This window comes from Atheta coriaria, unplaced genomic scaffold (assembly GCF_025399875.1).
Source record: "Atheta coriaria isolate IRGN ID8LTWV9N9 unplaced genomic scaffold, Caltech_Dcor_3.1 hic_scaffold_9_pilon, whole genome shotgun sequence".
NCBI lineage: Eukaryota > Metazoa > Arthropoda > Insecta > Coleoptera > Staphylinidae > Dalotia > Dalotia coriaria.
This window is the reverse complement of record NW_027045451.1, coordinates 10,513,790-10,538,862: the sequence shown is the minus strand read 5'-3', so window position 1 is coordinate 10,538,862 and position 25,073 is coordinate 10,513,790. Positions and strand designations below refer to the sequence as shown.

At 34.3% G+C, this 25,073-nt stretch overlaps 1 protein-coding gene across 3 annotated transcripts in view; it reads left to right on the top strand.

Annotated features, from left to right (window-relative positions):
- The first annotated feature begins 344 nt into the window (after positions 1 to 344).
- Positions 345 to 25,073, top strand: part of side-IV (sidestep IV) — a 110,662-nt gene continuing 85,933 nt past the window's right edge. For 2 of the 3 annotated variants that reach the window (XM_065312002.1, XM_065312001.1), the window contains exon 1: positions 345 to 1,359. In XM_065312002.1, the coding sequence (XP_065168074.1) occupies positions 1,194 to 1,359 (166 nt within the window). In that variant the 5' untranslated portion in view covers positions 345 to 1,193. Of the gene's footprint in view, positions 1,360 to 17,119; positions 17,600 to 25,073 lie in introns of those variants that run through there. The other variant, XM_065312004.1, reaches the window with a different exon arrangement.

The following is a 25,073-nucleotide window of genomic DNA, read 5'->3' as shown; positions in this document are numbered from 1 at the left end:
AGGCCTGCAGTGTTTCCCTGCTCCAACAAAAAGTCGACCACTAGAGCAGAAGACCTTATCCAACATTCAAGCTCCCAGGATGAATAAAAAATATCATTAAACGAGTAAAAACATGTAGAATATAATCCAAATCAATTGGATTTTATTGTTAATTTAGTTTTGCGTTTAAATTGCAATAAATCGTGAATTTAGATTGACGCAAAGGTGGGCACTGGCTGCGTCGCAGTGCTCGCGCCGCGGCAGGATCGCGTTCGTCCTGCTTCGTGTTCGCGCGGCGCTCGCAGGAGGTGGAGGAGGCCCGCGCTGCGGACGGCGCGCCGCGGCTCTTCAGTACGCCTGCGGATGCGAAGCTGCGCGTTTTCACTCTCTGGTGCTCCGCGTGCGTGCCGCCACTGCACACATCTAGAAACAATTCGCAGGATGGATTTTTAACCTTTAAATAAAATGTGAAATTTTACTAATTAAAAAAAATATGTGAAAAGTGAAAAACAAAAAACATCATGGAATGCAAAACTGTTGTTGGCAAACTTGTATTGAAATTTTAAAACTTTGTGAACAAGCGGAGAGCAAGAAATAATGCAAACTTTCTGAATAACTGCTTGGAAGAGAATTCGCACTGGAAACTTGTGAGGAAAGTGGCACAATAAGAGCGGAAAATTCAGGATATAAAACGCGCCGGGGACAAAAGTTCAAATTGCGAAAATATTCCGTGCGTAACATAACTGATTTTCCACAAATGAAAATTCTCAGTGTTCAAACCGCGCCAGTGTATATACTCCATAAGCATTTAACCATTCATTAACTTAAATCGTAAATAATTGTAAACAATAAATTAAATAATTGTTGATATTGTTGTCACTCATCTCATCAGCTATCAACTAATCAAGTCCTTTCATCAGTATAAAGAAACAAATCAGTATAGATCGTCTAATCACATATAAATATAAATCTAATTAATGTGGAATTAACTAAAGTGTGATAATAAATTAATTAATGGTTATAATATTTAAATATATAAATTGTGTGGCCAGTATTCTAAGCGTCAAGGAAATGATCCTAAAAATTAACAGCGTTCAAATATTTATCGATGTTAATTAGTATTGATTGTGTGCTCACCACAGGATAATAGAGGATAATCGGTGAAACGAGTGGGATTGGCTGGTGATTTTTGTGTGTGCGATGCGAGGAATGCGATGGTGCGTCGCGGCAGGTATGACATGAACGTGGCGGCGGCGACGTTCTCCATGGGGCGGTTGATGCGAGTGCTCGTCTGCATCGTTTGCGTCACGCTCGCGCCCGTCTCCAGCGGCTTCAATACTGTGGACGATGCTTCGGCTGCCAACGAGTTGGATAGGCCAAGTGAGTTTTATGTTTTTTTTTTTCTTTTTTGTTGTGAGAAAATGTGAGGAAATATTATTATACTCATGAGTGGGAAGAAAAATCGTTCGGCATTAGTTCGCTTGCTTCCTGCGCGTGTCGTGATATCCGACAATTTTTACTGGAATTAGCACGGTCGTTAGTGGGACATAATTAAGGCTTCTCCCCCAAGCTGTAATTTTTTTTTTTTCGTTGAGCAAGCGGCAACCCGAAATTATGGCCACTTAAAATTCTTGCTGGTCTTGTTTGCTTATATTTCTACTTCGGCGCGGACATTATCATGCGCAAATGGTATTATCATACTGTTTTACACGTTATCAGCCATTTAGGTATACATAAATTTTGGAAGTTTTTGGGATTTTTTAATAATAAACAAGATTTGGTCAAGCAAACTTACATCAACTTGCTTAAAATTAATCTTCAATAGAGAGTTTAACATGTAGTTACCAGATTTTTCAAAAATTTGCTAAATTTTTGCATAAAAATAGAAATTTCTTATCAAAATTTATTTTTTCTTAAATTTTATCGACGTTTTCGTGTTTATTTTGCTCATTAAATTGGAGAAAACGCAAAAATCAAAAATTAAAAGTTTGATTGAAACAATCTTTAGTTATGGCGTTACATAACCAATTTTCTGTTATACCTATATATTAAACACCAACATAATAGGCAACCAAATATTCACCTCGTCAGAAAAATGCATTTCGTCAAATATTTAACGATAACTTGGGAACATTTTCATCATTTTTTAAAAACTTTAACAAAGATAAACAATGAAATAACCCAACAAAATTAAATCCAAAAATAAAATTAAGTGATTACATAAGCAAAACCAAACCAAATCCAAAATATTTTATTATAATGCGAAATAAAATACTAAGTGTATTTTAATAAACCATCGCTTCACTTATCTTGAATGTTTACATTGCACGGCAGAGTTGTACTCTCGTTGCGTTAGTAGTGTGAGTAGTACCCGAGCAACAAGCCAACAAACATAAAACAAGAAGAACCATAAACAAGTTCTATCGAGAGTGCTCCGCGACCGTGCTCCTCGACGCGGATGACATCTCGAGTGTCTTCTATCTTCGAAATCTCTTCTACGCTCTTCAGGGAGATGTTCTCGCGCGCCTATCTATGAGAAAAGTTTCGAAATGACCGAACGCATCTCGTCTCGCATTCAAATTCGATCGAAAAAATCACCGAACACGTGAAACTCGATAAATTCAATCAAATTTTCAATCCATAAAAACAAAAATAAAATAATCTTAAACATCAACATTTCAAAAATATTTTTATACGAAAAAATTGCGTAATTTACTGATAAAACTAAAAAATTAACAAAAAATAAATTTTTTAAAATAAGAAAGTTTTCTTTGCACGTAGGCGATCAAATTGATATTCGTTGTAGCTTGATCCTCCTCCAGATAAAGACACATCAAAATTCCAAGCTGTAATAAATTAATATGCGAGTGTGTGTGTGTGTAATATTATTATTGATAACGTAGCATTACATGTTCGGCGTGTTCACATCACATCAGAGGATGTAATTTAATTTGAGACGATGCCATTCACTTGACGCAATGTTTGCGCGCTCGTCGTGTGCATTATTTATTTATAATCTGGCATATTCTGGCATATTGCTGCTGGGAGCAACATTGGGCAAATGTGTTTTCGAAGCGGAACCGAATGAAAATAACACATTTCTTATTTGCCGTTGCGAGCAAAGCTGGCGGAACATGCGGAGGAAGATTTTCGGGCGTTTCACTCAAGAAATTTTAAGGTAAATGTAATAACAACGACAATTTTGGCATTTCTCTGTGGGTTAACATCACAATTCAGACATTGAAATGTTCAAATTGTATATATTTTTCTCATTCAATTTAAAAAATATAAAAAATGTATTTTTGAATAATTTGGAGTGTTAACGACGGTACTTATGAGTGTTAGCAGTCCAATTTTGTTATTTCGGGGTGTTTTTGTCATTTTTAGGGGAGAAAATCGAAAATACCGAAGGGAAATTTGTAGGCGCCGAACGGCTGCGGTATTTCAGTGGCATATTTTCACCGCCAGAGGCGTAGGGTGGTTTGGCACCCCTCGAAACCTTCCTCAATGTCCCTAATGCACTCAAGCGGTGCTAGAGACATAAACGCCAATAAATGTACGAGTTTGAGTATCGCAATGTTAATAAATCATCGGTTATCACAGTTATCAGCGCGCCCTTCCGAAAAGTTACCCCAAGTTACAAAAGTAACCACATCGCCACTAAGTAATTTCTATTATGCTTGTTCAACATTAAATAACAAGCAAAATTTGCGTTTATTTTTTTGCTTTTATTTTAATTTTGTTTTTTCATTATTTTAGTGGATTTAGTGGTTTTACGCGGAATGTAAGGGTTGGAATTGTTCGCACAGTGGCAATTTTTTACCGGACGCTAGCGCAACGCAAACCCGAACTTCTTCTTGATGGATGATTCCCGACCTCAGATTTGTTATTTTGTTATTCGCCCGCAAAAAAAGCAATTTACTAACCGACTCGCGCGTTCCGCAGCCGGGGTTTTTCGCATTTTTTACCCCCGACGAACAATCTATGTATGTATGTTTGCTGTGCGTGGCTTGTTGCCTGCAATAACGCCTCACTTAAAAATTGACTCTAATAAATAATTTGTCAGCGCAAAAAACATAAAACTCATGCAAACATGCAATACTACTAATTGCACAAAAAGTGATGAATAAAACACAGTATTCAACTCTTTAAAATAAAAAATTATCTTATCGTTGAATTAATACCTTCCTGTGTTGATTATGTCAAGTGATTAGAAGTAATTTAAGATAATCGGAATGTTACCTCCAACATTGTCTCACAAAACGTCTTCAACTTTCCATTTCGACCCGTTACACCTCTCTGTGGAGGTCTAATCTTTTATACGTTTATATCTGACTAATTTGTAATTATATCTCGCAGCGTCCCAAGAAAAAAATCAATGTTCTTGATTATCTTAGAGATTATTCGTCGCGGCGGCAACATCATAAAGTGAACACCGAAAAGGAGTTGACCCGAATTTAACTGGAAGATTAGAGATATTTTAAAAATGCGCACAAATAAAAATTGTAATTGTCCGCGTAGAAAACTGAGAAGTAATTAAAGTGTCACGCCATTTTTGGCGACTGGCAACTTTCAAGATTTAAGATGTAAGATTGAGTGTTTGAGTAATCGACGGTTGAATAATCGTCGCCTTCCGGTCACAACATTCATCTTGACGAAATTGATATCAGATTGCAAAGATGACTCGATGAAAAAAGTCTAATTAAAACTTAATATCGATTGGAAACATTTTATAAACTTGATGTAAGTTGATTCTTCCTTACAAACTAAAAATCACACCTGTTAAAAATCAGAAAATAAAAAAATGAAAAAACTCAATATAAAATTAAGAAGTTTGTAACTTGTAACGCGATACGCGTTGAAGTTAAAGTTTTTCACTTTATGACAGCGAAATTAAGCAATAATTTTACTCAAATTTTGACTTTTAGATTAAGCAACATCTCCATTCTACATCGTTTGAGCTTGAAGTTTTCTTCATTAATTATGAATCCCAGCTCGTTATCTTCATCTTAACGCATGAGCGCAAGCGACGAACATTAATTAACCATAGTAAAACAATAAAAAATGAATTAAAAACACCTTAAGTGTAATTCAACGATTCGGTGATAGAGTATCAAGTTACAAAGAATTTTGTTTGCAAAGAAATTAAATTTTCTAAAAATTTGCATTTTATGTTGATTTTAACCTAACCTTTAATTTGAAAGTTTTATGATTGACAAAGAAGCACTTTGTACAATATGAAAATTGCGTCAGAAATTAACGCCTCGCACATTCACGACACTCTGCAAACATTTTCGTGATGTGTAGTTTCTTGTCGGCGCGTTAATAGACGCAATAAACGCCCGTTTGCTGTAATGCGTTTTGTCGACAGCGACAACATTAACGACCCGACTATTTGACGCATCAGCGATTCAAATGCGTTTAACGATTCACGATTTGCACGTGAATTTGTGTTATATCACAGTTTGGTTTGAGTTTAGTTTGATTCGATGGAATAAAACAACAAAATGTCTGCGTAGCTAGTGTAACATGTCTAGTTGGTTGCCTATCATTAAAACAAAGCTTTGCGCGTGTTATGATCGTGAGTTATGCAACATACGAAGCGTGAGAGTCGCAAACGCTTTAAACAATTAAACCGGGCGGTAACGACACTTTATAATTACCGTTTTCGTTGAGTTTTATTGACTTTCATTGACACTGCGACCGCACAAGATGTTCTCTTCGAGTTAGTGGCTCATATTTGCTACAATTTCGACGTTATCGTCGAGAAAACGACGATTAAAACTACACAGACATTACGTGTGTTTACCTGATGGCTTACTCTAACTTACAAACGACAATGAATGACAAACAATGTCTGTTAATGACAGCAGGCAACTGGAAACGAGTGGAAATGCGTGGAAATGACTTTATTAGCAAGAAGCGAACATGTTCGCATTACACCAACTTTGAACGCATAATTTGTCATAACGTTGTTGTAATAATGTTACGTTTTACGAGGAATGTTCCGCTGTTTTAATGTCACATGAATGTACAAAGTAATATCAGGTAATAACAAGTTAATTACTGCGTTAACTATTTTTATCTCAAGATGGCTTACGGACTGATAACTAATTCAAACACGTCATGTTCTCGTTACAAGAATATTTTACTTTTTATTATAAAAAATGTTTAACATATTTAAACGTAAATTACGCTGGTTTTCGGTCATTTTAACACAGTTTTTAGTTGATTTATATCATAATTCAGTGTTTCACGGGTTGCCTAGACACTCCCGCCGCCATTGTGGTGCTGAAACCAGAAAATTTATGAATTAACTCGAGAAAACTTTTTGTGTTCAAATTAAACGCATAACAAACGCATTTTCATCCGAATATAACTACAAACATATGAAATTTAATTGTCAGCATCATAGATGGCGCTTAATGACATTGTCTGTAAAGTTCTGCAGCTCAAACTGCTGCAAGTTACAATTTGCGAAACAAGTCAGTGGAGTATGATAAGAGATAGAAGCAGGTCATGATAGTCTTTAGAGAATCGTTACCAGTGTTGCCAGCGTTGCAATTTTGCAGGCGGTAATGTTTATTGGAATGCGAGTCATGTTGTAGCAAGTTGCAGGTGAGTATTAAGTATTAGTAGGTACATTCGCTTCATTCATTTGGTTACGAGTCCTAAGTGGCGCGTTTTGCGCGGAATAAAAGCGAAGCGGCGCGCGGAGGTGATTGGGCGGAGATGTTTGCGACTGGCATGGAGATTCCTTTGGTGTTTAATGAGCATCCGCGTTCATTTGTTCCATCGCTGCGCGAGCGTTTTAATGGGCGATTCATGATGCGGAGGTTATTAAAATTGTTTCTGTCTGTCATTCGCGAACAAGCACCTTATCAATGTGGTTTTATTATGATTTTTATTATGGATTAAAAAGTTTAATAACTACTTAATAATTATAATAAACTTGTTGTGTCAACAGCTTTTTTTATTATAATATTTTAATCGGTATTAAAAAAACTAATTTTAATTTTTTGTTTTTATTTTGCAATTTTTTTTAAATAAACGTCAGTTGCATTCAGTATTAAAATGTTTCATTTTTATTTAATTTTTGCGTGATTAAAATACTTTAGTCACGGTTCTGGCCATACGTGACTAAAGTGTAACTTTTTGGGTCTTATTACAGTAGAAAAAGTGGCGTTTTTAAGATGAAAGTAGAAAATTATACATTTTTTTCATTATCAATATAAAATTTATAGAAAAAATTTAATAAATGTGTGAAATACCTGCTTGAATGTTAATAAACAGGTTTCTTTATAATTCTCCATTACGATTTTATATAAAACTAGCTTTATCCCGCGGCTTCGCTCGCGTTGAATCCATCAAATAAATATTAGAAATCAATGAAGTTGCTTCCGTACGCGTCTGTAGTCACAGAAGAAGTAACAATGAAGTAGAATGGCGGGAAGTTTAAAATGGCTGAAAGTATAGTCTATGGAAGTATAGTGTACAGTCTCCATAGTGTAGTCAATTGGATTTGATGTTGACGTAGCTGTCGGTAATACAGTGTGATAATACAGTGTGATGGTACTATAGTACTTAGGTTTGAGCCTCATTGCTGGAATGCTAGATGGCGTTAAAGTAGTCAATTAGCCAGATGCAGAGGTATTATTGGCAAAACAATTTCTTTATTTTATTTAAAAAATAATTTTTTTTATTAAATAAAAAGTAGCCTATAACCTTTCGGGGACCACTAAGAATATGTGTTCAAATTTTCATGATGATCAGTTAAGTAGTTTTTGCGTGAAAGTGTAACAAACATATAGACATTCGCATTTATAATATTAGTAGGGATTGAATTGAAAATGTTTTTATTTTATTCTTATTAATATTCATCTAGCATTATTATTTTAAATTTTTCTCTTTGCGTTTGTAATGCATTCGTTACATTTCAACTGTTAATCCATTGTCATACGCGATATTCGGCGCCTTTGTGCACAACAAAAGCCTCCCACACACACATCCACAACACTTTTCTCATTTGTCCGCGCTGTGCATTCTATGAGTATTCTACATTCATGTTTATTTGCGTTTAGATTCTTGTAGTTTACCTCCTTTACTCGAACTCGTACTCCACCTTCGTCACCCTCGCACACGGTTTTGTTTATTTCAATTGCTGACAACCTGCATACACACACACACTCCACATCTTTATATCTCATGTGTTTCATTTTTCTCTCCTCCTTGAAGGCATGCATGCATGAATGCATGAATGAGCGTACAATGATGCGTTTTCAAATTTAAATTCTTGCCGGCTCCGTTCGTCATTCCTCGCATTGCGCACGTAGATGTATTTATTTATGTATGTAATATCTCAAAATGCAAACGTGCGACACAATGCCGCAACGCACATAATGGAAGAATGAAAACCGGAAATAAGAACACAACAACACCACCCGAAAATATACTCGGTATTGTAGACTAGAAAAATACGTCAACACCCGAATGCAATATGCATACGAATCGTAATAAATGCATTGTAAAAATTGTGCAAATTTAAGTCTTGTCATTCATGAATGAAGCAATGAATATCAGCATGCTACGGCGGTGCTTTCTGTCTTTCGGGAAGCTTATAAGCGACGTGCAGACGGGAACAACATTCTTCTTTGCAGACTTGACGCGCAGCGTCGTACAATATGCATTCGAAAATCTCCTTATCGCCTTTTCTAGAGGAGCTTGAGTTTGTGTTCGGGCTGCAACTGGCAGACGAAGACGCCTATGAATATTAATACAACCTTTCCCGTTTTCTTTTCCTTCCGTTAACCGTTTTATGTGACGATATGTCCAATTGCAAAATTTCACAAATAGTGACTAAACGGGAACTTTACTCATGAAATTGAAAAAGCATTCGAGTGTTTAATAATGTTTAGCCACGTGCTGCTTACACTATTTTTTCTACTTCCACTCTAGTTCCACCTTGAGAAAATGCGCAAATGCGCAGGCGCAAGCTCCGCCTCGTAGATAATGCCCGTAGATAATGAATATTACTCACAGCTTGGCCGTGAGTACCATTTTTGTGTCTAAAAACTTTGCATTTTCAAAGGTGGAAGTAGAATAAAACAAAAACATGACCTATTTAAACATCTTTAAACATCCTTTAACTAAAAATCGGATGTTTAGACGTTTAAAATCAATTTCCCATGCGATTAATCCAAAATTTATAAAATACGCAATAAATCACACACACAATATTTTCCTTCCTCAATTTAAGCCTTAATTTATGACTTTAAATATTTGTTAGTCTTAGCATAGGATGATAACAATTTATAACTCGAAAGTCACGAGAAGACAAAATTATGAGAAGTTTTCTTCAACATCTTCGACACACGGTCATGTTGAATATGTAACTCATCGACGTGCGTGTTTATTATTTCTCCTTGGCGGCTCATCCAAGTTGGTCTTTGAGGTCTGTGGGTGCAAGCGAGAATACGCTAATCGGGCCTGGGCGCAGTTTGAACAGATGTTTTACGTATTTACTTTGTTTCGGCTGCGCGCACAAAACGCACTAAACGCTGTAAACAACATTATGCAGCCGCTGAGGCCCGAACTTGTACAAACTAAACGTTTACATATTACTGTATTCATTCAGAGCTTCCTACAATATATGGAGAGAATTCACGTTAGTAGCTGCTCTTTATTTATGTGTCTTCGTCACATGTGAACATGTCTGGCTGGTATGCGCAGGGTTATGGGTATTTATTGCCTTTTAATGTTTAAACAATGCATGCGTGCGCTTCATTTGCATAACGTTCGAGTAAAGAATCAACAAACACGGAATACAAACCTCTGCGAATGTTTTGTGCATGTTGAGTTGCCTATGTGAGAATTTATCGGCGTGGAAATATTTTAGGTTAGGTTTGAGTCTTGGCTTTTGAATCTGTCGAAAAGTTTTGACAAATATTTAGATTCCGGTGCCTTGACTCATCCAATCGTCACTTGTCTTCTTGTTGACTTCCTGTCTTCCGGTTTGTCTGTAAACTTCTTCTTTCTGCGCGTCTCTGCAGGAGTTTACATTTGTTACACTTTATAAAGTTCTACCTGCGTGCGCGCAAATATTTAACCAACATTATGTTTCCCTCTTTCTATGGTAGGCAACCCACCTAACAACACATATTCATAAAGTGTTTTTGTTTCATACGAGTGAAACATTCTGATATTTTTGTGTAATTATCCGCAATGTTTACAAATAATTAGCTGCAAATTTAATAAGGGAAACCAGTTTGCGTTGAAATTGATTTATTTTTGTGTGTTATAATATATTTCCAAATTTCCAATTTGTAATTTGGGTTGGTGAAAATATCGTGGGTTGTATGTTGTGTGTGTTGTGGTTTGTGGATTGTAGGATGTGAGAGAGTGCATTAGGAGAGGATAATCTCAATACGCACAAGGACCAATTATCCCCCATCATAATCCCGGATAGTTAATTAATTTGGACGTAATTAGAATATTATAAATTAATTAATCGATCTGGGCTGCGAGATACACGCATCCCACGCACATCGCACCTGTCTAACTGATAATCAATAATTAATGTACAATGTGTTTAATAAATTTAAAATTTAAACATACTGTATATTAATTAATTTCACTAACTACACTAAATATAGCAGAGGAACAGGAGGATTCGACAGATAAATCAATTGTTTAAATATGAAATTTTATATTTTTAAATATTTTTAAATTTATCCTCAAAAGAAGGAAAAACTGATTTTTTTTTTAAATTTTAAAATGTTATCTCCTGGAACTAGCTTTATTTATGAGCTACTGAGTCTGCGCAGTAAGTCCTATAGTGTGTTATTGACTATTTTTTTATTTTTTCAAAAAATATAAAAAAAATCTATTTTTGTATTACTTAACAAAGCTTTTGGTGTTTTTTATTACAAATATTTTACGTGTTGTGCTTTTGTATGTCAAATGCATTTTTGATACAGATTCAAGTTTAAATTTTGAGTGTTCATTAATTAAAAATGTTTTTCGATGAGTTATTGTTCATTTTTTGCCAATACTTGTTGAATTTTTATTCAATATTAATTATAAAAGCGTCAAATATAATATTTATGTTTGTTTAGAGTGCATGGTACGTAAAAAAATATTGTTTTTATATTTTTATCAATTTTTTATCACAAATTACACAAAAAATGAACAAAAACCTTCAAAAATGACAAAATTTTTATGAAATAAAATCCCACCTTTAAAGTTAAGGTTAATGTTAGCATATCTTATTCCCCATACATTTACCCCTTATCCTTACTCTTACTTAACATGAGAAATTGTTCCAGTGGTAGTAATAGTCCTAGATTTCCTAACCTTGTGTTGCTCGAAGCGCCGGAACACACAATACCCCGCGTTATTCACGAAACAATCGCACATACACACACATCTCCCACTAAGGCGTAGGCGAGTACGAGTAGTGTGTAGTGGAGCAAATCTGCTGTGCGACACTTCCGATGTGCGGGCGCAGGGTTGGATCGTGTCGAATTCGGCGGAATCCGCGCTTATGCTCGTCGCCTACGTTCGCATGTGGTCGAGAATGTGGGTCGCGTGTACGGATGACGCCACAATGGATCGAGGTGACGCGTGGGAGAGGGTGGAATATTGTTGCATTTCGGATTGGAATTGTTGAATCTAGTGTGTGTGTACTACATCCCACCGACGAAGAGCTGTGATGTCCTGTGTTGAATGTTGAATGCAGCGCGACGATGTGAATGTGTATCGATGGGATTAAACGCAAAACGCAGTTTCGTGCATGTTTGCTTTTGTTGAAGGGTTTTGATGAGTTATTAAGCATCAGAATCTCATGAAGAATGGAGATTTTGTAATATTTACCGCGGAATAATTTTTATTTGCACTGAATGTGTGAAAACATGAATATTCAACTCGATATTTTTATTTTATTTTATTTCTGTTTTGTTTGTTGTTGGTTTTGCAGTTATTTTTAATACGTTTTCAAATTTTAATGATGTCCATCGTAAAATCCCACTTTAACGGTGGTAATTCAACGCAGAGGTATATTTTTATTTTTGGTTCTGCAGTTTGCCGTTTTTTTTGTTGCGTATGTACTCACCTGCTCATTAGTTGTATTGGTTTTAGAGTCCATCACAAATATGTATTTTTAAACATTTTTAACAGGAATTCTTTTATAGAGGAAATGTTTGAACTCGATAATTGCACGAATGTTTTGTTCCTTTTTGTTAGTTTTTCACTATAAATATTTTCCGTGTTGTGTTTTTGGTAGGAGCTTAAATTCCGAGTTTAAATTAATTAAAACCTGTTTTCAGTGAATTTTTGTTGTTTTTTAGGTTTTACATAATGCATATTCACCGAATATTAATTATAAAAATCCCAAAGTTAAAATTATATTTGGTTTGGGCACGTGGTATGCAATAACATATAATATTTTTGTTTATGTATGTTTTTTAGCGGAAATTGAGGAAAACATTCATGTTTAGCAAATGTTTGTTAAATTACAGGAAAGTAAACAATTCATACCACAAAATTATTTAATTAAATGTATTTTTTTGCCACAAAAAGTGGTACTTTATGTAGGGGCGACCATAACCGTGATTAATATCTATTATCTACGGGCATTATTTACGGGGCGGAGCATGCACCTGTGCTTGTGCCTATGGAGCAGCACAAGACCGTATGAAATGCCATGCATAAACGTTGTTAAACACTCGATTACTTAATCAATCTCGTGAGTAAAGTTCCCGTTTAGCCACTTGATACTTAATATTCTATCTTCCTTACAACGATCAATAAATGTGCATTCAAGAAGTGTTTTAATGCCTAGGCCACAAATTACGCCGGTTGTAATGTTTAGGCAGTAAAGTAAACATATTTTTACTAAATTGTCAATATTTATTATTTAATATTTATTTATTTAATATAAAAAGCAAATAAACATCAATAACTAGTGAAATTACTAAATAATTTATCAATTTAATATGAGAAATGAGAATAAAATCAAGAGAAAGTAAAAAAAAACGCACATAAATCATAAAACCAAATAAAATATTTAAATTCTTTACCCTCAACATTAAATGGAATAAATATACAAAATATTAACATTATTTTTTATACCCATTTGAAAAATACACTAATACTTTACTTACTCTACGCAACTCTTAATTTTAAAGCAGTTGGCTAGTTTCTCATTGAATTTATGACAAATTCCTCCCATAAAACCGTAATTAAACTAGTTGTGAAACTTTTCCACACACTACTCATTGATTTCTACGCGTCATTGAATTTCCGATGTGATTGCACACATGCATCACATCAATAAGTTTATAATCACAAAACTCAACTTGTTGAAATATATTACTGGTGGAAAGAATCGTAATAAATCCACTTCATTCGAATTGAATTACTCTGAATTGAAGTCCCAGTGTGGCCAACTTCATCGACTGTCTATCGACCGTTATGAATAATAACACGTAGAAGTACTTATTACTGAAATGAGCTGTGTGCGCATTTTACCTGTCCGACACTCGGCGATTATTATAGTCGTTTGCAGGTTCGCAATGTGGCTCTAGTTCCGAGTGTATTTTTACATTCGAAATCGGTGATTATTTCAATGTGTTTGGAGTCCGAGTCCGCCGGCTCGCACATGCATTGTGCAAGCTGGTAAATAACTAAAGAGTAATCAACTGGTGAACCGGCCAACGACAGGAAAACAAACGTAAATTTATTGGTAAACTGGAAACAAAGAAGTATTACATTATTTAGTCTTGTTTAGACTGGCGGTAAAAAATATATTACAAACATTTATCGTATTGCTTATTTAGTGTCGTCTGAGTCAATAAAAAATTAAATTTTGAAGTAAGGAAAAGAAAAATGCCAATAATGCATTTCAACGCCATCTACGTTTAGGTTTTGTAACTATAGCTGTAATTGAATCTCTATGTTAATTTTTATTTTGTATTTTAGGCTCTTGTAGTTAATTTTTTGTAATAAAAAGTAGCCTGTTTTATTTTTCTTCATAAAAACAATATTTCTACAAAAATTTATCAAAATCGGTTAATTGGTTTTTGCGTCAAAGCGTCACAAACATACAAAATCATGTATGTATGCACAATATTAGGTTTTAATTACGTAAAATCTCATCCTACTTATTTTTAAAGAAATTGTGTCTATAACGTTCAAAAGACGTTTTTTTTTCCTATTTAAGTGTATAAAACTTTTCATTTACACCAAGAAGTAAATAAAAAATATAATTTTCCTTTGAGTTATGATGAAACTATATATTAAAATCCACTCAGGTGTTCATGTTTTCTGATTACAATTTTTAACTGCTTTTTCTTCATCTTTATGTAACCTAAAAATTTATTCAAGCGATGTATTAAAATATTCATATTTTTTATGTTGATCAAAGTTCACTCAGAACTCATCATTTCATATTTTTCTCGGCGCGCGAGTATTGGTCTTGAGATTCAAAGAATTCATCTCCGACCACGCGTTCGATTCAAGAAGTATTACAAATACATGAAATGTGAATGTGAAAAGGTCAAGATGTCAATTCGGTTAAATAATTCGTGCATTATTATTCTTTCCACATTGGCGCAGCGACAGCAATTCACACAAATTTATGCTGGAAACACCTGATGTATAGAAATACACATATAGTAAACATCATTAGCATAAGAAACTAATGTAAAAACATGAATAAAATGTAAGTTTTATTGGAGGAGGGACAAATTTGCATTGAAATCGTGCAAATTTAAACAAATCCACACAGATTTAAGGCATTTAACAGGTAGTATTTTATACAGATAGAAATATAATCAAGTTTTAATGATATAAAATTTATTGATTTTAGGTTATGTTATGATTAGCTAGGAAAATGGCGTCTTTAACTTGACATACAATGTGTAAAACTCAAAAACTCTTCATTTTTAACTTTTTTCAATAAAATTTGCATTTTTTTGCAAAAATCGGACAAAAAATTGGCAGTATCAAATTTTTTTCAATAATATTTTAATTCAAAACCAGGAAAACAAAATTTTCAAATTTTTTTATCGGAAATTTTGAAAAAACTTCAATATCATTGAAAATATTTAAAAAAAAACTTGTAGAATTTTAAAAATACAGGACAAAAACAAAAAAATCATTAACCTAAAAAACAAATTAATTGCAATTTGGGCGCCATAAATACAATTATTTTGTTATGACGTGTTGATGCCCCTGTAAACCACTGAAATATGAAGCACAAACCTTGACTTTGTACACCACACACATTTTGGTGAACTCGTAGACTTTCCAGACTAAACAGATAACTTGACAGCGACTTGAAAGCTATTAACAGACATGATGCACACGAAATAAACACTCATAAATGATGTAAACAGTGTAAATTGTCCATGGAAACATCGAAAATCTTTCCTAAATGACACATCAACTCACATTTTGTACACACAAATAATTCTACTGGCCTACTCCCCACAATATTCCATTGTTTTTGCTGCGATTCTAATTTTAGCATGCATTAATAATACCTAGCCATATAGGAATACTTTATATGTGGTTTCCCAAGAAGTCTTCAATCATTCGTGGAACGCATTTGAACAAAAACGATAAGAAAATGAGACTGCTGCCTAAAAAAAAACTGCCTATAGTTATTGATGATGATGAGAATCTTGATATTAATGTTGGCATTGATGTTATGTTTATGAAACTAAATGGAACGTAATTAGCGTCATTCTCTTACGAAATGCTTCTGCGCAAAAAGAAACAAAATTTACACCTACGCGCAGCATTAACACAATTATTTAACAATAAATAAACACACAGAGTTGTATTGTAATTTTTCAATGGGCGATAACATCTGTTTTACATGTTTACATAATTTATATATAAAAACACAAGTAATTTACTTAAGAAATTACTAAATTAGATTTACTCGTTGGTAAAACTAATTCTACTCAGGAGGATTTAAAGCACTCGAGCATTAAATCATGCTCAGTCGCCGGTTAATTGTAAATCTAATTAATGCTAAAACCAGTTGCCATAGAACACTCACGCTTCTATGTGTGTGATTTATTGTTATCGGCGAAAATCTTGTTTTTAATTAATTACCAACCGACCTGGCCGCTTAACAGTTAAGCCACATCACATAATATGACATTAAATTACATAACACTACATAATGTCAAAGATATTAATTTATCTTCGTAATTTTTTTTGCGTAAAACTAAATTTTGCGAATGAATTTATAAAATTCCTGCTTTACATCGTGTTGGGTAGAAAAATATTCGTTTGTTTTCTTCGGCGAATGTAAATATTTTGCCGGCGCACACGGTGGCGAATTTGTACAAATGAATTTTTGCTTGCGAACGTTTAAATTAAAAATGCGCACACGCTCGCTTAGCCCTTTGTTATTCGCGTGCGCAAACAAATACGTTGAAGCGAGGACAAACAGAAAACGCGTGCAACACATCAGCAACTCTTCGCCGGCATATTTTTATTTTCGGTATCGGTCGAAGGCGAGTGCACTTTATTTCTCCAATAACAAACTAGGTATTTAATTATTGCCCGAAGGCGCCGAGCGGAAAGAGCGCAGACACACGGTGTAAACAAATTTATAATTTAAAATGTATATTTTATTAATTACGTGATAACAATCTTCGAGTTGTGTTAATTGGTGGTTATATTGAGGTGATAATTAGTATATTGAATTTTATTCATGTTTTTTATTAATTTTTTGTTTTTGAATAGATTATTCAATTTGATATGTACAAAGATATATAGTTATTAATTAAATGTATACTGGGTTGCATAAACCTTACTATTTTTTAATAAAAAATGAAAAAAGTTAAATTTTAAAATGTAGCGATATCTGTTGGTGATTTAATGATAGGCAACCAATATTACATAACGTAATGTTTAAAACTACCACCAGAGGGCGCCACACGACAAATAAAACTAACGTAATGTGATTTTTACTAATATTTTTTACTCTAAACACCTTGTAGATTCCCAATAATTTGCGTTTAATGCTAATTCCAAATAGAATTACTCATACATTACGAATATATGACGAATATGAATACATTCAGTGCGTTAGAACAAAAGCACACGAATCTTAATGCCATCGCGCGTAGTCATCCTGGGCTGAGGAAATTATTGAAAACAAATTGGTTTTCGTGATGTTTCCGTGACACGTACGGCAAAACCCAACACCCACGAGCGCACATAATGGCACCACATCGTGCGCGCCAACCGAGACTGACAAATCGAGTGAAATTAATTATGTCTATCTACCTGCGATCATCCATTCGGCGTGTGCTACACACGCGGCAGACGGCGTGTAGTGTTCGATGCGGCGATCGATGCGTTGAAATTCGGCTTCATCGAGCCGATATCGCTGGAGATTGAGGAGTTTGTTGCGCAATCATCCGCGCAACACGAACCGGATGAGTGCGACATGCTTCGCGGCTCCAAACGAAGAGAAAAACACTGTTTTGTGGCTAGTTACAATGTGAGCAGGTGTTAAAAGCGAAGGTGATTAATTTTATCAAATTGACACTTGAGGTGAAATTTTACTAGGTGATTGTTTCAAGGAGGATTTTGTAAGGTAATAATTATATGAGAAAAAAGATTTATGGATGGATTTATAGATAATTTAATTAGCTTTAAGTACATGTATCGGTTTTTAGTATTGGTAAAAAATTATAAAAGTTACAAGTGTTTGATTGCAAAAAAACATAAAAATTAATTTCCAAACAAGCAAAAATTCATAAATTCATATTTTAACTTTAATTTAAAGTATGTTGCACTAAGATTATTTTAATAAATCATACATCATTTTAAAGGTATTTTCATTATCTATTCACCTCCGTAAAAATATTTAACTTTGATAAAATGATTTACTTATTATTAACAAATTAGTCTGTGAAAGCCTTTGACAATATTTTTTTGGTTTAATTGCATTTAACTGTCATTTTTAACTAAAACTTTAACATACTTGACACATAATTCGAAAGAAAATTTATTCTACTTCCTATCAACGTTTAACTTGATTTAATATCTTGATTAGTTCAAAAGTTATGCACGAAATAAGTGCACATTTCGTATTCAGCTAAACATGTTTACTCCGTGCAACTGGAACAAAACAGAGCGTCAAGTATGTACAATGTAGTTAAATTAAAACTGAAAATGTTTGATTTCTTCTTCAAATATAATTTACTGTCGTCGTCTTGTTTGTGCCCGCTATTCGCTGCTAGCGTACAGCACTGTACTTATTTTCCCTTTGATCAAATAGCTACATTAGATTTCTCCAGGCAACCAAACATACCTTCACTCGTAGTTACATACAATATGTCCAGTAATAAAATATTGTGGTCAAGAAAGAAAAAAGTTTTCTTTTGCGTAATTCCGATGCATTTGTCGCACGTCGCCGGAAGTCCGACGTACCGAATTTTCTTGCGATGCGGAAAATAAGTCTTGTATACACACGTCGGACGTCAGATCCCCGGGCAAAAAAGGAAAGTTGCTTAGTCCAAAATGCGAGTTTTTCGTTTTTGGAGAAATAGGGTGAAAAAAGGTCACCAGTTAACGGAATCGGAATTAATTATTTGTGTGGTCACCAATTCATCACGTCGGAACGTCGGAGCGTCGGCGGAGGTGCCTCTTTTTCTCGTCTCGCGTTTTCGTTTTCACCATCGCTTTAGTTAAACTCGTGGCACGGCAATGCGGCGTCGTTTTCTTATTTTCACGCTTCGCCTCGGGTCGCTCGTGGACTATTAATCAAGAGCGTTTAGCGAGCGAGCGCGCTCCGAGACGACCCAGGCATTGACGTAACTGTATTTCTTGAATAAACAACTGTCGAGAGTCGAAGGAATTGCAAAAGAAAAAAATTATCTGTGCTTGTGCGCTGCATCTGGTTTCGATTAGGGCGGAAATTTAAGCAAAACTTTGTATCAACGAAAAAAAAATCAAATTCTTTTCTTTCCTAAAAGTCCAAATATGTAGACTTGTGCCAAACCACTGTTTTATGCTTGATTAAAGAGGGTTTGAGAGCCAGCTGAATTATCATAAATATCCCCGCCTAGCTGGACCTCCGGTTACGAATACTCTCTCCCATCGAATCCCACCGCCTCATTTACAAACCAAACAAAATGGAACGACTGGAAGGCACCCGGAACGAACGAGATGAGGGAAAATCGCCGGCCGATGGTCGACGGTCGACGCTCGCAATTTCCCTCTGTGTGTAACACTTCGGCCGAACACAGTGCCGAGGCGACAGATTGAAGTCGGCCGAGGGATTTTCGTCGAATCTCGCTCGAGTGGCAGTGCTATTCCGGGAGGACGCGCGGAGTTGGAACGTTTTTCACACTCGACACCAACGTATATATTTACATTGTTATCCAGTGCCATCTAAAGTGTTGAGTTTTGAGTTGAAAACGGAGAAATCACTCAGTTTGCAATTATTGTTGGGTTAAAGTGCTACAGTTTAATAGAAAAACGTTATTTTTGGTTGTTTTTATGTGTTTTATTAGATTTTAACGCACTAGTGCATAAAATACGGGTTTATTTACTACCATATTGGAAATTACAGTTTTCTGTTTGACTTTGTGACGTTGAAAAACAAGTCCTGATTGTTACACTTTCACGCAAAAACTACTTAACCGATCATCATGAAAATTTGTACACATATTCTTAGTGGTCCCCGAATGGTTATAGGCTACTTTTTATTTAATAAAAAATTATTTTTTAAATAAAATAAAGAAATTGTTTAGCCAATAATACCTCTGCATCTGGCTATTTGACTACTTTAACGCCATCTAGCATTCTAGCAATGAAGCTCAAACCTAAGTACTATAGTACCATCACACTGTATTATCACACTGTATTACCGACAGCTACGTCAACATCAAATCCAATTGACTACACTATGGAGACTGTACACTATACTTCCATAGACTATACTTTCAGCCATTTTAAACTTCCCGCCATTCAACTTCATTGTTACTTCTTCTGTGACTACAGACGCGTACGGAAGCAACTTCATTATTTTAGATCTTCGCGAGCGAAACCGCGGCTTAAAGCTAGTATTTAATAAAACGTTTTTTTATTAGTTTCAGTTGTGTTTAATTAGATTTTTATCCACTTGTGTGCAAAGTACATGTTTATCCACTACTATTCTTAAAATTACAGTTTTCTGTGTGAAAAACATTTATTTATAGATAAAATAGTCGTAGTTGTTTAACAAGGGTCACGTCACTTCACACACGTGGTATACTCCTATTTTTCTTATCACTGAGAATGATGTAGGAAGATGTAAAAAAGCAGTGGACCGCAGTCGCACCGCAGCGCGCCGCTCGACACATTGATAAATGTGCTCGCGAAATGAATCGTCTAATTCATTTCGTTTCGCTTTCTTTTATCCGCCCGCCTCCCCGTACGCCCCCGGTGCGTTTATTTGTTTGCGTTGCGGCGCTTTTAAACGCGTGTGTATATATTGTAAGCGTCCGCGCGCGCGCATTTATTTTTTTCGCCGGCGCTGAAGCTGCTTTCGGCGTAAAAAGCTTCTGACAAATGGACAGTTATGTAAGCCGAAACGGAGCCGTGCCGGCGGGCGGCAGGAAAGAAGAGAATTTAATTTTAAATGTAATTAATTACACGACATTCCGTAATTGCGAGCTCGCGAATCTTGTTTTTTCCGGGCAGCTTCTTCTTCATTGCGTCGCATGAAAATCCCATTTTCTTGCCGTTTTATTGCGCAGCCAGCGTCGCTTCTTATTATCGTTTCGAAGCGAACTGATGCAACATGAAGCGAGATGGGGCGCCGAAAATGTTGTTGGTTTATTGTGTTTTGGGAGTATATTTTCGCGAAGATAAGGATAACTTGCGAATAATTAAAGATCCAGCCGAAGGATGCTGATAAGTCTGGAATTATGGACGTGTTTTTTGATTCTAATCAAGTGCTTATCAAAAGCATAAATTGTTTTATGTGAATCAACATAAATTTCACATTAAAATTATTTATTCTGTTCATGTTTTTTATTTCGAATAAGAAATATAAAAACCTGATTTTTTTTTTTAGTTTTTATTAAATTACTCGAAAACTAATAAATTAATTTATACAATTTTTTTGCTCTTTGATAAAGCGTTAAATTTTCAATCAACAAATGTAAATTGCTTATATATTACATTATTTTGTGAATTTCTACAGATCAATTTGTTTTGACTTCATATTTGTTTGGTTTTTCTGGTTTAATTGTTAATAACTTTTAAGTCGTTATTTCAAATTTAAATTTTTTTCAATATATGATGTAGAATTAAACAAAGAATATAATGATGAAAGAATTTAGTTAAAATCTTGATTAGTTTCTTCATAATTGTTAAAAAACCAAAACAATTTGTCTATTTTTTTCAATTTAAAATCTATAACTTAAAACTCGTTAAATTAGCCAGTATAACTCCATTAAAAAACACAATTTAATTAAAAAAGGCGCAATCTCCCAAAATTATCTACATATTGTTTGTTTTTTGTAAATGGATTAAATGTAGATTTGAAATATTACTGATTATCCCAGTGATAAATATAAATTACCATTGTCAAAGTTTTCCTTTTTTCGGCATTGTGGGATTAGCAATTTTTTCGACTTTTATGGCATCGTCATATTTTTTAATTAGTCCCGCACGAACGCAATGAAACACGAAAGAGCGAAATGGTGGTGGAAACGGGCGGAAAATTGACTTGGTAAATGTAGAATTGGCGGAGGAGCCGCCTGGCAAGAGTTGGAGAGTCAGCGCTTTGAGGATTACCGCGCGTGTAAATTTACGATGCCCCGCGAGGATTAAGAAAATCCAATACCGAACCGAAGTATGCCGAACCGCACACGAAACCTAACCAAAGCGAAACTGGCTTTGGAAATATGAATATAAATAATTGCCAGCCGGCCAGAATTGAAACTCCGCGTGCACCAGCAGTGGGCCGCGCGAATAATGGCTTCTTGCGTTTTGGGAGATGAGAGCCGATGTGTGTATAGGTGCATTGTATTATGCAATACATTCGTAGCGAGAGCAATTGCTCGTTTTACTAGTCGTGCGAGCTGGTTTTCTTTGTGCAGTTGGTTTTATTCGAATTTTACTCGCTTTAGTTTCTCTCTTGTTGCGCACTACTTGTTACCGGCTGTTTGCTGCTGGCCGGAAAGTATGAACAACTCACAAATACAAATATGGCTTCGACTCCAGCTGCAACCTAGTTAGACCTGTGTGCATCTACTTTTAGCTGCAGAATGCTCAGCTTCAGTCCGATGAGAATAGGGAATATTGTAGGTAGGATGGCAGAGTTGGAAAGTATGAAAGTATGGAATATGAATGCTAGTATGCTAACATACGTAAATGGGATTCTATTCTTTGGTTTTACAATTGCTGCAATTGCAGGCCAGCGAATTCTAGAATTACTTAAAAAAACAAGCCAATTATGTTCTAAAATATAGAGAAGTAGAAATGAAAATGATATTTTTCAGGAATTGTTAGTTTAGGAGGTAAAAAATTACATTTTTGTGTGTAACTCGTAGTAAAATATATTTTTTTAAATTTTAATAATTATTCTACTTTTCTAGACAATAACAAATCAAATAAATCACAGATCATCAAAATCTGTCCACTTGTTCTTAAGTTATGCATGTTGTAACTAACATCACTTTGTTTTATATACAGGAGAGTTGCTATTCGCGTTCACTTAACTTCAAAGGCGTTAATTCAAATTTTAACAAATATTATGATTTACAACTATTTATTGAATATTAAAGTTGTTATTTAATGTAAATTTTTCATTATTTATTGATAAAATATTGTGATATAGATTCTGGATTAAATAATCCAGTAGTAGTAGATAAAGAGATGTATATGATTGATATTTGAAACGCAATAGATTATTACATTAGGTTATAGTCAACATCCTAGATTCATCTATATTGCAAGAATATTTGATATCAATATATGGACTCATTCAAATGTAAAGTTAAATTGATGTTAGGTTGCGTTGGAATTACTTGTATTCGTACGTAAATATAGAATAGCTTGTTACAAGTTGCAGTCACATATGCAATATTAATAAATTTCAATATCTTCCTTCAAAAGATGTAATAAACAAATTTCAATATTCCAAATGCAGAATAGAAATGCAGAAAATAATTAATTGGATACAAATATTTTGCCACAAAGGAAAATTGAGGTTATATTTTTAGAATATTCGTTGTCATAAGTAACATATCGAAATAAAAATAAATAAATATACAGTAATTTGTTAATAATAAACCAATATGACCTGTAAGTAGCTACTAAAACATACTCGTATAAAGCTTATCGATTTCTGATTTTTCTTCCCACACATGATAACCATCACACATTATACCAGTCGGAGTGCGATCACTGCGGGCAGCAAGGCTTTTCGGGGCCGAAAACCTCGACCCAGGTCGGGCTTACTACATTATGTATACAAGAAAGTACCTTATCGATATTGATACAGGATCACATGCTTCTTATCCAAACATGTATAAAACATCGAAAATATACGCCTACAATACTTCAAAATAAATTAAATAATTAATTGTAATTTAATACTATGATTTTCTCCCTACTTTGCTGGTGTTGATATTTTCTTTTTTGCTTGACTGAGAATTTTTGGATGGAACTAAAGACGCAATATTGTTTTGAGTTTATCGATTAATGCTTTTCAAATCAAATTTTTCAGATTTTTTCAATTTTTCAAGAAAAATATTATTATTTTTTAAATAAAAAGCTTCCTATGTTCTTTATAATATCTTTGAGAAGATTTGTACAAATTTTCATGATGATCGGCTGAATAGTTTCCGCGTGAAAGCGTAACAAACAAACAAAAAAATCATAATACAATATTTATCACATTATAAGGATATGTATACTAATTTATGTCTCTCTTTTTTCTAGGTAAGTCAAATTCATTCATTTTTCCCTGATATTCTACAACAAACATTCAAGTAGTAAGTAAAAAATTATTTGATTACTAATCCAACATTCATTAAACGTATGCTGGTTGATTTTATACTGCATATGGTAGTATAAAACAATTAGCATTCTAATGCAGTAAATCATCATCATCTATGGTAATTACATGTTTGCGGTCAAGTATACGTGTAACACTTTAATCACTCTCTGTGCCGCGTTACTGACAAGGACACAACGTTACGCATAAAATAACTATTCTGCAATTCCTCGTCTAAATCGTGATTTAATAGATTTATTTATGCTTTTGTTAATTTGCTAAGTCTACAGCATTCAATAAATGAGTATGGTACTTCGAATCTCTAACAATAGCTATAAAATTAAAGTGGATCCCAAACGAATTGTGAATTTACATCATAAATGTTCATTTTAATTGAACGGTTTTTCCTTTATAAATTATAGCTTATGTGCAACTCAAAATAGACACATAGACAATTAATATCCGTTTGCTGTCAAATTGAGATGGACATGACATTTGAATTAACATTTAGAAATTAATTCGTTTTACTAGATTCAATGAATATTATATTATGTTAAAATCATTTAGGAATGTGTTTCGAGGTTGAAATAAAAATAATTTGCTAAAAAATTGCTTTTTTGCTCGTTTCGCTAAAAAAATGGATTTTTGAGAATGTAACTTAAAATATAAGTTTTTTTTACTTCTACCTGTAAAGCGCCTGTTTTTCGACGGTTTTTAGACCCAAAAGTGGTACTTTTTAAACGGACGGCAAAACCGTGAGTAATATCTATTTTCTACGGGTATTATTTACGGGGCGGAGCTTGCGTCTGCGCAATTGCCTACGGAGCAGCACAAAACCGTATAAAATGCCACGAAACGTCAGTCAAACTTTTTTTTTAAATTTCAATTCATCTAAACGTTTTAATACGTAATAAATGACCTCAAATATTAAATAAATTTCCCAAAAACAAAAAGAATACAAACCTTTTATTTTTATTTACTCATCCAGGTCACATAACAGATGAAAAATTGAACCCGCCCGGATTATAAATATCGCCGGCGTGATGCGCATTATTTCAGATATCAACGTTCG